Source organism: Ascaphus truei, chromosome 7 (genome assembly GCF_040206685.1).
Source record: "Ascaphus truei isolate aAscTru1 chromosome 7, aAscTru1.hap1, whole genome shotgun sequence".
NCBI classification, from domain to species: domain Eukaryota; kingdom Metazoa; phylum Chordata; class Amphibia; order Anura; family Ascaphidae; genus Ascaphus; species Ascaphus truei.
Genome location: NC_134489.1, coordinates 45906082 through 45924588, shown reverse-complemented (window position 1 = coordinate 45924588; position 18507 = coordinate 45906082). Strand labels below are relative to the sequence as shown.

At 48.2% G+C, this 18507-nt stretch overlaps 1 protein-coding gene across 4 annotated transcripts; it reads left to right on the top strand.

The window, feature by feature from the left end:
* Positions 1-726: 726 nt before the first annotated feature.
* LOC142499192 (ras-related protein Rab-1B-like) lies at positions 727-11941 on the top strand. Of its 4 annotated transcripts, XM_075608210.1 has the most exons (8): positions 727-1196; positions 5274-5340; positions 7996-8078; positions 8218-8290; positions 8373-8468; positions 8846-8941; positions 9050-9181; positions 10496-11941. In XM_075608210.1, exons 3-8 carry the CDS (start codon positions 8056-8058, stop codon positions 10691-10693), a joined length of 618 nt encoding a protein of 205 aa, XP_075464325.1. In that variant the 5' UTR covers positions 727-1196; positions 5274-5340; positions 7996-8055; the 3' UTR covers positions 10694-11941. The 4 variants fall into 4 exon arrangements, with proteins under 4 accessions (XP_075464325.1, XP_075464324.1, XP_075464326.1 ...); XM_075608209.1 differs by lacking the exon at positions 5274-5340 and having other exon boundaries at positions 728-1196; XM_075608211.1 differs by lacking the exons at positions 727-1196; positions 5274-5340 and adding an exon at positions 1873-2240.
* The last annotated feature ends 6566 nt before the right edge of the window (positions 11942-18507 follow it).

Here is an 18507-nt window from a genome sequence, read left to right as displayed (position 1 = left end):
TCCGATTGCCAATTCTTGGAGTCAGGAAGGAATTAATTTTTCTCCTTATGAGATATCATTGGATGATATAACACTGGGGTTTTTTGTTTGCCTTCCTCTGGATCAATAAGTAAGTATAGATATAGGATAAAGTATCTGTTGCCTAAATTTAGCATCGGTTGAACTTGATGGTCGTACGTCTTTTTTCAACCTCATCTACTATGTAACTATGTAACGCCTGGGTTGCATACTTTTTGAAGAGAGCAGCACCCTCTGGACTGGACTTTACATTCTGTGGTTTGCGTTGAGATATGTATACGTGTATGCATGTTGTATGTGGTATTAACACTTAATGCTGGAATATGTTATGTTATTGGCTATTTTTGAAGCCTACCAGAGGTTTTGAGCGCCCTTAGCTGAGTATTGTCTCTTTATATTTGGGATTCGTTAATGTATGGTATACACCATTAAGGTGTTTTTTCATCTGCCCCCTAGTTTCTCCAACTCAAGCCTTGGAGATTAGTTTATTTTATACGACCACTTAGTTAACTAGTGGTCAGTTTAGTAGGCTGATACATTACCATATTGTAAAACTATATAAAGCCAGGGTGGTCTCCTCCTAGTTCCATCCCTCATACAAGGAGCGCCCTCTGCCTCGCGCACACAATCACTGCACTCCTTAACTTTATTTAAACGGACAAATAGTAGTAGATTGGAGCCGCAATTACACAAGCAGCATAGAAGAGCAAGCAGCGTGCCGATTGGTTCTAAGGGTTGCCAGGGTTTTAGAATAGTAGCACGTCGATTGGTTGAGAAGTTTGTCAATCACAGAAAAGCAGTTTGCTGAATTGTTGGAGTATTTGATAGTGACAGGAGAAAAAATACACCGATTTCTTGACCTACAGTATTTGTCAGTACACGTTGATTGCTTGCTATATGCAACAGTCACAAGAGAGAAGCGAATTGGTTTGGTCGAGGAATCTGAGGGTTGTAGGAGAGCAGTGAGCTGATAAGCTGAGTTTATTGGTCACATGAAAGCAGTGCACTGATTGGCTGGAGAGTTTGTCAGTCATAACATATCGGTGCACTGATTGGCTGCTAGAGACAGCAGTTAGGGGTGGGATGTGCGCTCATTGGCTGAGCACGGTGATCCGCAGCAGGAATGTGAATGGCACCGCTGCTAGAGTGAAGAAAGAGAGGTGTCGGTGAAGAATCAGGTGAGTCCGGGGCTGCGGGAAAGAGCTATAGTAGGCCCGAGGGGCAGCGGCCGACGGTAACGCGAAGGGATGGGTAATACATCACCTCACCGGTAAACGTCAAAAATAACTACATGACCGTGTGTCATCATTACAAAATGACACCTCAGCGCTATACACACTGTATGATAACCTCACCAGGGGCTGGAATTGCAGTGCCGCCATCACACAGGACCGATACATAACCACTTTTATAAGCGGTGAGCACAGACATAACTTAAATACAAGAGACATCACACTGCAGTAAACACATCCTGTAAATACAGTGACATTAATACTTCTATACTTCTATAAACCGTAACATAGCTTTGAGTACTGTATGAATAATATACATTTAGCCATGTCACCTGTGGCTGCTAGTTTGCTTCCCTCCTGGAAGTAAACCCTGGTAATATCAGGTTGCCAGTAGTTGGTATGGGATTTCTCCCCTTCCTTTTGGTACTGCACTTGAGTGACAGCAGGGGGTGGTACATCCTGTTGAAGCTGGGACAACGGGGTGCCCGCCTTCTGGCTGTACTTAAGGGCAGGACCGCCCTAAAGTTAGGAGTTCCTTCCCCCTCTGAGGAAGGCAGGTCACACAACTAGGAGCCTGAGATTGGGGCCTTCCCATGTGCTCTTCCCTCCGGGGGAGAGTGTGTGGACACTGCCTCCGCTAGGGAGGTGGGGAAGAGCTAGGACGGCTGTGGGTGCCCTTGGCCTGTAGTGACGGTCCAGGGACCATCATCCGGTGAATCCTGGAAGACTGTATAAGGGCAGTTCTTGCCTTGTTCCGGTTAATCCAGAGTATAGTAATAAACCTGTTCCTGTTTGCATTTTCCTCGTGCGTGACCTTACTGGGGGGAGAGGTAATAAGTTCTACCGTGGGAGATCACCTTCAGTTCCTGGAGCCTACGGCAGATGGAGGCGCTGCACTGCTAAAGAGATATGTGGAGTATGAACCCCAGAAGCCTGTTCCTGTGTCCCCACTACCATCAGCGGACGACTCAGCCCTCCTGTTGCCAGCAGGTATATGCACCACACACCCTGTAATGGCCCCTTATCTGCGTTTGGGTGGGGGAAGCATGGTTACACTTGGAGGCGCTGCTGAGAGCTGTAACAGGACACACTTTCAGCGAAACAAAGCTGGAAGTAATGAGGTACGCTTCCAGAACAAGTGCTAATAAAGGAGAGTGGCTAGGTGTAGTCAGGGGGATGTGTTCCTCGCAAAGAACGACCTAGACGGACCTATCGGGGGAATGGTCTGGAGACAAGAAGGGTATTGCTTTTCTAAGTCGCCCTGAAGAGGGTCCGCGAAGTCGGCAGCCATTGGGGCGGCGTAAAAGTACTAACAAGGGAGGAACCCAAAGTACTTCTAGTCAGTAGCCAGACTATGAAACCACAGAGTGCGTGTGATGGACTAAAATCGTGTACAGCGTATTGAGGTGGAGCTTTGCTAGCCTGGGGTACAACCTACTCTTAGTAGCCTGCTAATCTATGTGCTGTGAGGAACCACAAGGAACGGATTCCTGCCGGTATCGCGGTCATTGTGTGGTCTGTGAAGGAATTGTGCCCAAAATGGAGGTTCCCTTGCCCTTGAATGCGCCACGTGAGTTACATGAGCTAAAATGGCGTCTCCCGCCAAGGCTGGAGAGCGCACATGCTGCTTGCAAACAGGCTGTACGTGAACTTTTTGCAGAGTCCTGCAAGGGTTTGGCATGAAAGCCAGAACCCCACACAAGCGATGTTACTGCCTCAGCCAGGAGTCAGTCACACCCTCCTACGTCACTGAGTGCCTCTCCTCTAATCTCCATCAGAGGGAGGGGACACGGTGTCAGCTAATGCCTGAAGACTTTGGAGAATAACGGAGGTACCGGATTCAGCGGACCGCACCCTCAGTTCTTCGGAGCCTGGCGAGTGAAAGGAGTGAGCTACCCTTTGCTCTTGTACCCGTGTGTTCAGAAACAAATGGCTGATATGGATTTCGACCACTACCGACTACAAGGAGGACTCTCGGTGGTAATCGTGGAAGGGAGAGATACTTTCGATGCCTCTGTCCCAAGTGCGACTTCCCAGGTGGCGACCAGGTCTGGGGAGCCCAGTGTGCATGCTTCAGAGCACACTTCCTGAAGCCCACGCTGTTGCGGCCTACAGAGTTCGCCCAGAAAGATGCGACTGACCCCAATACTTGAGCGGTCGATATAGCTGCTAACCCAACTACTTCAACTATGGAGGTTACAGAGGGCCCGTGCGCCCGAGATGAGGCCCAAAGGAATACAAGTGTCCCGATGACGATTGAGCAGGCTGAGACGGAACCAGACCCAGTCCCCGCAGAGGAACCAGAGACGGTCGGTGAACCGGAGCCAGCCCACGAGATGTCGGGTAAGGTGACTGCCTGGGGTGATGAGGCATCGTTGTTCATTGAGGTGCATGAGCTGGGACTAACCTTTGCTGATTGCCGCTGATAACGCGGAAATGATCCAGGGGCCTTTCCCCTGCGGATGTGTCCCTACCTTCTTCCTGCACCAGTAGCTGCCAATCTTCGGTGGTGTTTCGGCCGCTGTTGATTATGCCAGCCGAGACTGGAGATGAACCGAATGGTGCCAATGACTTTGCACAACCGCGGAGTCCCTTGCCGATGACTGCGACCGTGAGACCTGAGAGGCGGGTGAACCCACCATTCTTGGATGTGTCCCGAGGCCTATCCAGAGACTCTCCGGTACCGTTGGAGGTACCTTCCGGCCCTGATGACCACGTGGCGGCATCCCGTCTGTTACGCCGGTGCTGCCCGTAGACCAGACCCGTCCCCTGTGCTGAAGGGGGAAGTAGGAATACACGCACCCGCAGCAAAGTGAGCGTGTCCGGAGTGTGGTGTTAAGCGTTGCAAGGCCAGATGTATGTAAGGTAGACAATACTTGCCGGTACCGGGTGTAGAAGTAGAATAGTAGTTGCCTTGCCGAGGTCAGGGAGCGGAGAGATGAGGAGGAGGGTCGGAGTCCAAGCCGTGATCGTGGGATGCCAGAGAATACGTAGTCCGAGGAGAGCCAAGGTCGGGAGCCAAAAGGGGTAGTCATACGAGCCGTGTCAGAACCTGTAGAATCACCAAGAGAACACCAAACAACTTCCATACAGAAACTGTCGAGCGATGAGTGAGCGCTTAGAGATGCCTGATAAGGCTGGGCTGGCCAATCAGTGATGGGGGCGGATCAGGAGGACTGCAGGGAGCCTTTCCGGATTGGTGCGGCTGATACAACCCAGGTGAGCATTGGTAGTACTCTGAGTACGCCCGCGCGGCGTACGAGGGCGGAGCCTTACAGCAGGAGTGGAAGTAGAAGAGCGGATGCTGGGCGCGTGCTCTGTATGCTGCGTGTGCACGCGGCCAGCGCTGGAGGACGCGCGTGGGGCGGAGGGGCTGCGCTTCCCACTGAGAGGGAGGGGGAGCGGCTGGACCGCCGAGGGAAGGAACCCTGCGGCGACTGAGGAGCTGACGGCCCGTGGAGGCAGGTAGGCGGGGGTTACGCTGCGCGCCCTGAGTCTCCCTGAGGGTAGTCTGTATGTTGCGTGGATGGCGCAGAGAACTCGAATGCCTATCACCGTCAAGATACGGATTCTACCTCTACGCCGTGACTGGATGTCAACGCCCTTTTGGGGAAGGATCTGGACAAGCGCCAGGATCCTGTGCAACATGCCGGAAACGACACCCTGCTGATAGCGACCACTGGGGCGGATGAGATGGGTCCGATTCCCACTCCGGTGAGTACCGCTTCCCCTTGATTAAAGAGAACTGCCTTTATCCACTCCATGTATGAGCTCAGGGCTTAACAGAAAGCAACCGAGATGGCCAACAAGGACAATAGACCTCCGTTGTGTCAGGATGTGCCTACCCCTGCTTTTCTGGCTCAGTACCGAGTCTATTTGCAAGGTCAGACACCGAGGCTAAAATCGATTGCTGCTCAGCCGATCGTTAGCATAACCCTAGTGTCTGGTCCTGCGGATGTAACTGTTCAGGACTCTGATACGTTCAAGGCCCCTTTACCCACGACCATTTTGTCTGTTCTTCAGGTGTCTTGTCGCCCTTCTTGTGCTGGGACTTCTAACCAGGGAACGCCTGCTACCCGAGTGTCTCGGGGTGAGTTACTGCCTGGGGAAGCTGATCGAGCCGCAAGAGAACGATACTCTAAAAAGAGGAGCCTCGGGCCTCTAAGACTCTTGTCCCATCGTCAGACTGGAAGGACTGGTCCTTTGGGAATGAGATGCTAATTGATCATAACTGTGTTGCTGATGTATGCAGTGTAAATAGTGGATTCAGTCATTATGCTATGTCTGTCATATCTGATATTTCCACAACCACCAACACTACCTCACATACAGGGTTTGCTGTAGCAAGGCCCGCTGGGTCTTTACCATGGTGGCACCCTTGGTTTCAGGCATATGTGCCCTTCATGGACCGTACGAGGTTCTTACTTGAAACCGAGACCATAGTGGATGACTGGTGGGCTATAGGAGTGTTTAGTCCGGATGAGGCTGCCCGAGAAAGGAGGAGGAGAGAAGCAGACAGGGCGGGTATTATACAGCCTACGGGTAATGTCTCTAATAGTTATGTGCCCCCGGTTCAAGAACCAGTGTACTAGGTTCAGCCAGGTCAGGCTGAGGGTCGCTGGCTCACTAAGATTAGCCGAGCAGCATGTGGTACAAAAGTACCGGAACTCTCAGGGGTTCGAGTACCCATATGTCCCTGAATCATTAATGCGGGAAATTGACGCCAACCGGGAACAGTGGTTAATGGAAGCTGTAAAGGCTTACATGCTGGAAGGTAGGTCGATCAGTGTACATGGATAGGGTGGAGTACCTTTCAGAAAGAAACCCAAAATGAGTGTATTCCATTACAGTCACTGACGCATTAGGAGCACTAGTGAGAAAACCTGATCCAGATCACTACTATTGAAACAGGTTCTCCATGTTGGAGGAACCTATGTTAGTATGACAGCCGTTTTTTATGTGTATATTCAAATACCTTGACGTGCTGTTTTCCCAGAGAATTGTATATCATGCATACTAATGTGATATTAATGTGAAATGTTTTTGTTCAGGTTTCATTTAACGATGGTACCTGAAAATGTAGGACCCAAGCGGGGTCGTTGGGAATCCACCAGAGGGAGAGTGTAGCCATGTCACCTGTGGCTACTAGTTTGTACCACGGTTTACTGCAGGGGGGAAACAATCAGGTTGCCAGTAGTTAGTATGGGGTTTTCCCCCTTCCTTTTGGTACTGCACTTGAGTGACAGCAGATGGTGGTACATCCCGTTGTAGCTGGGACAACGGGGTGCCCGCCTTCTGGCTATACTTAAGGACAGGACCGCCATAAAGAAGTTCCTTCCCCCTCTGAGGAAGGCAGGTTACACAACTGGGAGCCTGAGATTGGGGCCTTCCCATGTGCTCTTCCCCCTGGGGGAGAGTGAATGTGGACCATACCTCTGCCTCTGCTAAGGAGGTGGGGAAGAGCTAGGACGGCTGTGGGTGCCCTTGGCCTCTAGTGACGGTCCAGGGACCTTCATCCGGTGAATCCTGAGAGACTGTATAAGGGCAGATCTTGACTTGTTACTGCAGAGTATAGTAATAAACCCGTTCCTGTTTGTAATATACCTCCTGGCTGGTGCGTGACCTTACTGGGGGGGAGAAGTAATAAGTTCTACCGTGGGAGATCACCTTTAGTTTCTGGAGCCTACGGCAGATGGAGGCTCTGCACTGCTAAAGAGATATGTGGGGTATGAACCCCAGAAGCCTGTTCGTGTTTCCCCACTACCATCGGCGGACGACTCGGCCCTCCTGTTGCCAGCAGGTATATGCACCAGTCAACCTGTAATGGCCCTTTATCTGCGATTGGGTGGGGGAAACACCGTTACATACAGTAAAAGGCTTCATGTATACAAATGGGTGAACAAAGGCAGTGCACTGCCTACAAATGGTGGAGGAGGCTATTGGTAGCAAAAAAATCCTTTTATTGAATGAAGGGATCAGACATCACCCCTGGATCACCCAGAAAACGCTAACCTACGCGTTTCGGGCCGTGCGCCCTTTATCAAAGTGTATAACTGCTTGGTGGACTGCACGCTGCTCAGGATACCTGATGGGACTGCTCCTCTGACGGAATTGGAACCAAAAGAGAGTTTTCTCTTACATACTATAACTATGTTATTATGGTTGGGAAAATTTCTGTACTGTTCATTGTGCTGGCTAGCACTAGGTACTAGTCCCTTGCCTATTGGGGTATGTTATTATTGCTCACCATCATATTGGAGTGTTCCCTACGGAAGAATTATTATTTAGTATTGGGACTCATATATTCTGATGCACCGGTTACCCACATTTCATGTATACAAAGTATAACAGTGACAACAGCTAAATTTGAGAGAGAGACAGACCTATTTTTTTAGTCCCGATATAGACTAATATATAGATCCCCTCAAACCCACCTTGAAACAACATGTGGAGAGATTCTTGTGCACAAAATGGAGCACACTTGAGATATATGATACATATGCAAAGCATACTTCAATGATTCCTAGCATATATCCCAGGTGTGCACCTTGTTGTGCACAGGTGAAGGTGGGTTTCAGGAGAAGTATACTTGGTATTCTATTAAAATAGGTCTCTTCGCCCCCCCTTGTGTGTGCAACCCTAACCTCATCCTGTGTATGCCTCTTAATAAATTATAAGGTGTAGTGTTGTCCTGTCTCTGCTTGCATCCCCCGGCACTGAGAGCAGTTTCCCCTCCTCTCCCCAGTAATCCTCATCACAAGTCAGACGCACGAGGGAGCAGCCAGGGGTCTGGAAGCAGCTAGCGATGTCAGCCATGAATCCTGAGTAGTGAGTATCATGTTGCAGCAAAGGAGACAACGCGTATAATAGAATGTATCTATATACACACACATACACATCAACAGGCAGTGAAGGGGTTATATATACATGTACACAGTGCTTGACTGTGCATCTTCGTCTTTTACAGTGATTACCTGTTTAAGCTCCTCCTGATTGGTGACTCTGGGGTTGGAAAGTCATGCCTGCTGCTACGCTTTGCAGTGAGTATCCCCCATGTGGCTGGGGATGAGACCGGTTCTGTACAGCCATATTTTAACCACCTGTTATGCTTTCCCTCTCCAGGACGACACGTACACAGACAGCTACATCAGCACCATTGGAGTGGACTTCAAGATCCGGACTGTAGAACTGGAGGGGAAGACAATCAAACTACAGATTGTAATACACCCATATCTATATATCTCCGTCACTCACTGACTTTCTCCTCCTCTCCCTCAGATCTGTAATACTCTCTTCCTCACTATCCCTTCCTCATTCTCACTCTTTCACCTGTCTCACTATCTTTTATTCACACTTTTCCTAACTCTCTCTCCCTTCTCTTTTCCTAACACTTTCTCTCACTCTCCTATCTCCCTCACTCCTCTCTACCCTGACTCACTATCCCATCCCTATTTTCATTGCTTATTCTCCATCTCTTTTTACCCCCTTTTCTCGTTCCCTCTCTCACCTCCTCTATTTCTTTTCTTTTTTTTTTTCCTCCCGCCACCCCCTCTTTCCCTCTATCTTTCTTTCTCACAGACTCTCTCCTCTCCCAGTGGGACACAGCTGGACAGGAGCGTTTCAGGACGATCACTTCAAGTTATTACCGAGGTGCACACGGGATCATCATAGTGTATGATGTGACAGATCAGGTGAGAGGGCAGCATGTGATACCTACTGATGGGGGTTTAGCAGTGGGGAGGTACATGGATAGGTGTCCCTGTATGTGATTGCCCCCTTGTTATCTTCTCTCTCCTCAGGAATCCTTCAGTAATGTCCAGCAGTGGCTGGAAGAGATACAAAGATACGCTAGCGACAATGTGGATAAACTGCTGGTGGGAAACAAGAGCGACCTCAGTAACAAGAAAGTGGTGGAGTATACGGCAGCCAAGGTAAGAGCAGCTGTATACATGTTACAGTGTATACAGTATATATAGGGCTGTCTGATTGGCTCCTAGTAACCTTAGGCAAGTCACTTAATCTAGATGTGCCTCAGGTTTAAAAAATTAGATTGTAAGCGGGTATTTTTCCCGCACAATTCTATGTATAGCATTGTGTTTACTGTCAGCACTATATAAGAAAAAAATGTGACTGTCTTTGACACCAATAATAATAATAGTTTTGTTCTTGTATAGCGCTGCTAGTTTTTTCGTAGCGCTTTACAAAGACATTTTTTCGGACACAGTCCCTGCCCCGTGGAGCTTACAATCTATGTTTTTGGTTCCTGAGGCACAGAGAGATAAAGTGACTTGCCCAAGGTCACAAGGGGTCAACACCAGGAATTGAACCAGGTTCCCCTGCTTCAAACTCTCAGTGCCAGTCAGTGTCTTTACTCACTGACACTCCTCCACACCACTTGCGCAGTGGTTGGGTAGTAAGACCACACCTTGAGTATGGAGTACAATTTTGGGCACCAATCCTAAGAAAAGACATTATGGAACTAGAGAGAGTGCAGAGAAGAGCCACCAAATTAATAAAGAGGATGGACAATCTAATTTATGGGGAGAGGCTAGCTAAATTAGATTTATTTACATTAGAAAAGAGGCGTCTAAGAGGGGATATGATAACTATATACAAATATATTTGGGGACAGTACAAGGAGCTTTCAAAACTACTATTCATCCCACGGGCAGTACGAAGGACTCGGGGGCATCCCTTCAGGTTGGAGGAAAGGAGATTTCACCAGCAACAAAGGAAAGGGTTCTTTACAGTATGGGCAGTTACAGTGTGGAATTCATTACCCATGGAGACTGTGATGGCAGATACAATATAGAGTTGTTCAAAAAAAGGTTGGACATCTTTTTAGAAAGGAAAGGTAAACAGAGATATACCAAATAAGTAAACATGGGAAGGATGTTGATCCAGGGATTAATCCGATTGCCAATTCTTGGAGTCAGGAAGGAATTTATTTTTCCCCTTATGAGATATCATTGGATGATATGACACTGGGGGTTTTTAGTTTACCTTCCTCTGGATCAATAAGTAAGTATAGATATAGGATAAAGTATCTGTTATCTAAATTTAGTATAGGTTGAACTTGATGGACGCATGTCTTTTTTCAACCTCATATACTATGTAACAGCAAGCAAATGTTATATGTTGTTGTACCCCAAGGTAACTCCTTCCCTCCAGATCTATTCAGATTCTGAAGGGAGGGGGTGGGTAATATAACACATTGTAAACCTCTCTTTTCTCCCCCCCACCAGACCTACGCAGACTCCCTGCACATCCCCCTCCTGGAGACCAGTGCCAAACACTCTACCAACGTGGAACAGGCTTTTGTAACCATGGCCTCTGAAATCAAGAAGCGCATGGGCAGTGGGCCCAGTGACAGAGCCAGACCCAACTTTCACATTCACAGCACCCCTTTGAGGCAGAGCCAAGGCGGGGGAGGTTGCTGCTGAGAGGGGGTGCAGATAACAGGATCCTGACAGTAGCCATTTATAACCCCATCCCTCCCCCAGTCTACTCTTGTTGGAAGTCTGTGAGAGACCTCACTCCTTCTTACAGAGGAAAAACACCAGGACCTGGGAACCTATGTAGCATTAACCCTGTCATATGCACACTGCTGTGTGTGTGTGTTTTGTGTGTGTGTGTGTGTGTGTGAATATGTATATATTACATTCATAGAAGGCAGCAACAGTCACTTGCCTGGGTGCTCTGTAGTTTGTGATTATTGATAAAGTATTATATAGCAGGCACTCACAGGTAACTAGTGAATATACAAGATTTATTAATGACATCAACGTTTCAGTACTATTCCAGCTCCCAATGTAGTTAATCTTGTGTGTTTTTGTATGTTACATAGATGGCATTGCAGGCCCCCTGGCACTAAAGGCATGTTCCATTTAGTTTTTAATTTATTATACATCTTCAGAATATTCACGGTGTATGAGTGGTTCCATCCGTCTGAGCACTTGACAGTAGGGTCACGTGTCTGAATATTTATATACACACAGAATAGGGCAAATCAGACACTCGCAGGTCTTAAAAATGTTTGCAATACATTTTCCCCCCCACAAATTTTAAAGACATGCGAGTAGTGCCTGGTTTGCTCTATTCTGTATGTTCTAATTGTTACTTAGTGCACCCAGGCACGATTTTGCTGTCAGTGGAGTGCCGCTGCTAGATATATATCCCTGCACCTTAAGCCCCTTCACATTCCACTACAGATTGTTACTGTGTATAAAGACCTGCCTAAGGACGCCTTGGTCCATTCCTGCCCAGCAGCACTGAGGGATGTTTCCTAAGAGGACTACATATCTACCCACCATGGGATTCTGGATCAGGTTTTGCACAGGGGTCCGAAGTTCTGGTTCTTAAAAGAAGCTTATGGTTTTATTTGCACTCCTTTTTCTGCACCTCTCCCCAGTGCACGCCCCTTCCTGCAAATGTCTGAACGCATTTCACCAACATTAACTCTCCCAGATGAGCTCCCCATCCCTCCAGTAGTAAAACTTTGAAAGTGGCAGTGTGATGGTACAGCACGGAGGTAACTCAGTCCAGATTCACGCCTGCACTGTATGTACATGAACCTCATGCATCTTGAGATTTTCCCCCCCACGCTCGCACTCGTTCACATAGCTCAAGAAGGGCTGGGGGAAGTTGAAATGATGTGAATTAATAAAATCCTCCATATGTATTCACCTCTTCACGGAAAGTGTGGTGACTTCATGGAATAGCTTCCCAGCAACGGTGGTAGAGATTAATACAGTAAGGGGATGGACTCTTGATACAACAGAATAGGATCTCAGCTGTTGCAGGAGAATGGGCAAGGTGAGCGGTCCTAACCTATTGCCAGTTTTTATATTTCTGTTGCTCAGTACCAGACAAGATAATTGGGACAAAGCTGAAAAGCAACCTAATGGGCAATTATCAAAAAATATATACAAGTGTGGTTGAGATAATACTAGGAATAATTAATGAGTCCACACACTTGAGAATGATGGTTACCACAAAATAAGATATGTCCTCTTGATTGAAGTAACTTAGATTAGTAAAGTATATAAATGTACATCAAATGTGGCAAAAGAAGAGGCTGGAGTCTAATCCCGAAGGGAAGACCTGATGTAAACAGTCTCTATTCCTCACAATCCAATGTAAAGCATGCAATGGAGAATTAACACAGTCCACAATAACTATATGAATGGGATGACTTCCATTGAAAAAGACCAGAGGTACTCACGGGATCCTGATGGATGTGGGCTTGTTTTGGCCTGTTCCTGTTGTAGGGACTTTATATAGCTACGAAGATGGAATGGCGATGCACAGTAAATATTTTAAAAAAACAAGGGCTGGAACTGGCAGCGGTTGGAAAACTGTATAGTCACATCACTAAAACGGTTTAAAAAACAACACGTTTCACACCTTGCCAAAGAGTAGAGGACTCCATGTAACAGCCATAATTTAAAATAATGCTTCCGCATCAGAGCGCTCTGCCTCCCAAATCAGCAAGCCCGCAGCCAAGTGTTAATGAAAGGACCCGAGGCTTGTATGGCGTGGGGGCGTAGGTCCCGGTGCCGCACTGAAACGGCAATCATTTAAACATAAGTTGGTATAGATTCAAATGACAGACAAATATTGTGAAGTTTAAAAAAAGAAGGAAAAAAACCCTGGTTACTGAAAGTAATGTAATCAAGGTCACTCAACAGTTAAAAACCCTGCAGTAAAGATACTAATCGATATAAAAAATATCTAGCGAAATTCTAAATATCTGAATATTAGCAAATGATCACACATATACCTATAACAATCTCACATTTGATATGGGAGATGATTAACGTAGTGTGTCTGCATAAAAAAGGGGATCAATGCAAGTCGCTGATAAAGCTATTAATGTGTATTTCTAGATGTATCCAGCGGTACCACAGAATGGTGGGAGGGAATTATTAACCATTTCTCTTATTCCCAAATTAAATGTGTGTATTAACACTAAATATGTCGAATATGGTATAGAAGAATACATTCACGGTGAATTGAAGGAAAGATATAGGACAAAAATGTCTCTTAATCCCTAATAGACTGCCGAGTGATATAAATAACAGCATTTACAGGCAGTCCTCAGTTATCCAACGGAATGCCTTCTGGAAGTACCGTTGGATAGTGAAACCGTTGCAAAGTGAGACCCATGTTAATCAGTGGTGGTGAGCGTTGGATAACGCATTCCGGCATAGAAAAATGGCCGATAGGGTTGCATTGTAAAGCGCTGGATATGCCATTCGTTGTAAAGTGAAACGTTGGATAGCGAGGACTACCTGTATGTGTAAAAGCCTATGAAGAAGGATTATTCACTATATAGTATAATCTGAATTCTTAATGTCTAAAAGGAATTCATACTTATTAAATGGATGACCTAGGTAAATTCTATATAGATTGTGTAAAACTAAAATGTAAGAAGAAGAAAACAAACTGCAGCAGCAAGCAATGCGCTGTGGACCCAAGGAAGGTAGCAAGTGCACATCCAGTATCACTGATGAGAAAGAATCTGTGCACAGTACTGCTGATGTTGTAAAACATACCAAAGTAAAGAAGAAGAAAAAGTCTACAGAGACACCTGTGAGAGTTACGAACTCTACAAGCAAAGTCTTCTCACCTGTAGGACTACTACAATTTGGGGTTCTAGCGAATACAGTGACAACAGCTGCAATAGCGCCTCCTGCGGTCAGGAAGAAAAATACACCTGATGGCCCCAAAATGGAGGCGTTCCTGTAATGAACCCTCCCCCATGGAAAAGTGGCCCTTCCGGTCTGATAATGAGGAAGACATCTCTTATGGGGAACCCGGGCCACTGGCCTCGCAGCTGGAGAACATTGACCCTGATGGGGTCCACCTGACTTTGCACGGTCCAGACAGTCTGGTCTGATCTGACCCACTTTATTGCACAGGTAATATCTCCTTTCTGTAGCTTTGGGGACGCTGCCTTCTGCTACAGCTTCTGTGTCCACTGAGGAACAAGAGTTCCTTGTGTGTCCACTGAGGAGTCTGTTTGGCTACCCTGGCTGGCACAGCCGGTTTCTTGGTAGCCACTTTCTCGTCCATTAAAGCACGACTGGTCACAAACTCATCAGCCATCCTGGCAGCTTCCACATGGGTCTTAGGTTTACGGTCAAAGACCCATACCCTCACGTTCGAGGGACACTGCTGCAATAATTGTTCTTGGAAAATTAAGTCCAGCAACGTGTGGTACTTAGTGGCACCACAACCCTCCACCCACTGGGTCCCCTGCAATGCCATGCAGGCCTTGTACTTGACATAGGACTCCCTTGGGGTATCGTTCCCCTGTCCTGAACTTGCCCAGGTATGCTTCTGGGGTGAGGGCATCAGTAGCATTGCCTTAACGTGCTTGTAGTCATCCCGGTCTTCTGGTGGGATGGTTTGCAGAGTCTCTTTAGCCACTCCGGACAACAAGGGCTGCAGTATCCGCACCCAGTCCCATGGCGGCACCCGGTATCTTTAACATTGTGTCTCAAAGTCACTGAGAAAACTGTCGATCTTGTCGGTGCCATCCACAAACTTGTTTTAAACTGTGGTGGTCCACTCGGGGGTTTCTTGTTCCTCATTGAACATGTGGGACTGAGGGGACACGTTACTGCTGCAAACATCCGAATCCTCTCATCTGCTGTAGCCCTCTCTCCCCAAGAGGCAAAAAGTGCGGTGATGCCAGGGGTGGCGGGTCCGGTAGCCATGGGGACTATCCCTCCCCCACTCCCAAGTGCCAGTTCCTCACCATTATCCCAGTGAGCGCCCCACTCCCTCCCCATGACCATCTCCCTCTGGAGCTGGATTAACCTCCTGCGCCCCGGGCTGAATGATTACTGCTGCTGCAAGCTGAAACGCTTGCGCTGCCCACGAGCAAAACGACCCCGGTACTGAGGTGGGGAAGTAGTAAACCACGCACCCACAGCAGCGGAAGCGTGCATGGCAGGCGGATTGTCAAAGTAGCTGGGTCAGGGTTGGAGAGAGTGGGTTAGTTGATACTTGCCAAGGTCTTGGAATGGAGAGTTCAGAATTCAAGTTCGTTATCCATGGTCAGGGGTTGGAGAGGTCAGAATCGTGGAAGTCCGTATAGCCGTGGTCTGGGTTGGAGATATCCGCATAGTCGAGGGTAAGCCGGGTCAGTATCCAGAGGGGTTCCAAAGTCAAGCCGGGTCGTTACACGAAGAGTTAACTGCAAGAGGACACAGGACAGGGAGCAAGGTACAACGGACGCAGGAGCTCAAGGCTACAACAAGTTATGCTCAGCAATGACAGAGCATGAGCAGGGTATTTAACAGGAACAGGTACCAGTAGCAAGGGAGGCGGAGCGGAGGCGCTGCCTCCGCGGAGACAAGGATTGGCTGCAGGAGACAAGTGTGCTTGTGCAGTTCTTATTGCAGAAGGAACTCCATTGAATGGGTTGTTTGTTGAGCCAATCCACCCGAGGGTTATGAATCTGCAAACAGGGAAGGCCGAGGATCACGCTAATGGATGGAGTGTGAATAACGTTGAGTTGAATCTTTTCCAGGTGATTATTCTCAATTTTGAGATGAAGTACCTCCGTCTCCAGGGAGATAAAAGCCGGCTGAAGAAGTCTTTCATCTATGGCTTCAAGAGCAACGGGCTTCCTTCTGCATCCTTCTGCACCTGATAGGAACCAGATGACGTTCTGCGAATGCTTGATCTATGAAGTTTCCTCCCAAACCAAGTCAAGGAAATCAAGCGTAGATACTTGGAAGCCCTCCCCAAAGAGAGTGATGGGGATAAGAATGCGAGAAGGGTTGTCAGCAGAAATAGGGGAAAGAGAAAGCGTTCCCAATGAGACTCCCCCAGGTTTCATGGGAACTTTGCGTTTCCCGACTTTTGGGGACAAAAATATGCAAAATGTCCAGAAGTACCGCAGTAAATGCATAAATCGTCATTCTTGCGTCGTAACTTCTCGGATTTGGAAACCCCCTAATTGTATAGGTTCGGAAGTATCCTGGAGCGGAGTCTCAGCTTGGCTCACCTGACTGGGGAGTGATCCGGGATGGAGTGACACGATGATGAACCCTCTCTGATCTCCTTTCCTGAAGGCGATGATCCACCTTGATGCAGACGGCGATTAGTTCTTCCAAGTCAGTGGGGCGGTCGTAGGTTGCCAGCTCATCCTTCAAAGCTTCGGATAGATCCTGCCAAAAGGCCGCGGACAGGGCTTCGTCGTTCCAATCGGTCTCTGCAGCTATTGTCCTAAACTCGAGTGCGTATATAGCAACAGGGCGATTCCGTTGAGAGACATGAAATAGTGCATAGGCAGCAGATACCTTACGGCTGGGTGTATCGAACACCTTCCGGAACTCCCTGGTGAAAGCTCCGATATCCTGTGTGAGGTCGGATCTTCGTTCCCAGATGGGAGAGGCCCAGGCAAGAGCATTATCTATAAGAAGAGAAACAATATACGCCACTTTGGCGCGGGGTGATGTGAAGCGGGACGGATTCATTTTGAATTGAATAAAGCACTGATTAAGGAATCCCCGGCATTCGTGAGGGTCACCCCCATAGCGGTTAGGAGCAGGTAACCGAGGTTCTTGGTGAAAGTGTGAAGAGGGCATAGTGGCAGACTCAGGAACAGCAGGAGCAAGAGAGGAGCGAGGCTCTTGGAGAGAATGAGTGAGAGACCTGAAGTTTTCCTGAAGGGAGCGCATACTTTGATCACTAGCCACTAATTTTTCCTCAATACTGGACAGGTAGCTTGCGTGTGTGCTCAGGACTCTTCCTACCTCAGCGGGGTCGAAGTTTGTGTGGCTGAGCATACTGTAACGCGTAGCTCACCACAAACGAAGCGCGACCGCGGTGCTGAGGTAGGGAATTGAGTAACACCAACCCACAGCCACGTGGGCGCGCCTAGGATGTAAATTGGTCGTGCAAGCCAGGTCAGATTATAGATGTGAGAGTAGTAGAGGATACTTACCGAATCAGGAGAGGAGAGTTGCGGATCGTCGGGGTACGTAGCCAAGTTCAGGATTGGAGAGTAGCGGATCTTCGGGGTACTAGCCAAGGTCAGGACTGGAGACAGGAGAATGGCCGTTCGTAGCCAGATCAGGAGAGGATAGGTGCGGAGTCCAAAGAGAGTAGCAGGGTCAGGCAATGGCAGGATAAACAGGCAAGACAAGGCAAGGTAACAGGAACTGAATGCAGCAAGGCACGGCGTCACACAAGACTATGCTCAGCAATGAGAGTCTGGAGCAAGAGGGAATATATAGGGAGATCCTCCAATGAAGAGGCAGGACTGAACTAGGAAACCGAATCCCATAGGCTGCTGGTGCACACAGGTGTGCCCTATGATGCAGCCTGATCAGGAAGGGTGGCAGGACTGAGCGTGCGCCGACCCGCACGCGTCACGGAGGTCAGGGGGCAGAGTCCGGTGTGCAAGACACTCCCACGCTGGACTTTTCCGTCAGCGTCCTGGGGCGGAGACCGGGGCGTGATTCAGAGGGGAGGCTGGACGAGCGCAACCGCCGAGCACCAGAGCAGGGGGTGGAGCCAGAACCCACGGGCGGGCTGACAGACCGCGCAAGATGCACGCGTAGCGGGGCCGTGAGACTGCGCTTCCTGAGTGTCCGTCACAGCAGCAGGTTTAAGGTGAGGAGACGGTCTCCAGCCGTCAGTATGGCGAATCCTCACAGTATGCTACCTCTTGCCTTGGGAGCTCGCAATCTTCGCTATACCATAAACTCAATCAGTTCCCGCCACTGCCACCAGAAAAAAGCCTGTCACGGGAGATCAGCACTTTTAACACCTTTATACCCGGATCATTTGATTGAGCAAAGCAAGGAGGTAAAATACATTGTAATTTATTTCCACGAAATGACATACACACAATGTTACACAATTACACTCAAAACACACTTACTGGGAAGGGGCAAACGAAATAAGTTGTTTCCAAAATTAAATCTTGAAAAGTAAAGTCTCTATGAGCACTTTCCGAGGAGCGGGAGTTGCTTGCAAACAGAGCTGGAAACAGTCCTCAGTCAGCGGCGTCAGTCACAACCACTGTGTATTCCGACGGAGCTGCTTCCTTCGTTCTGCCACTGTGGTATTAGTACTTGGAACCTCAGTTCTTACGAAGTCTTGAAGCTTGTTACGAAATCTTGTTACGATGTTATAGAATTATAGAACTGTAGATGGAACTAATTTCTGACGGGCTGCACAGATTCTTATAGGTTTAAAACTCCTATACCTAACCTGTGCAGCCAATCCCTCC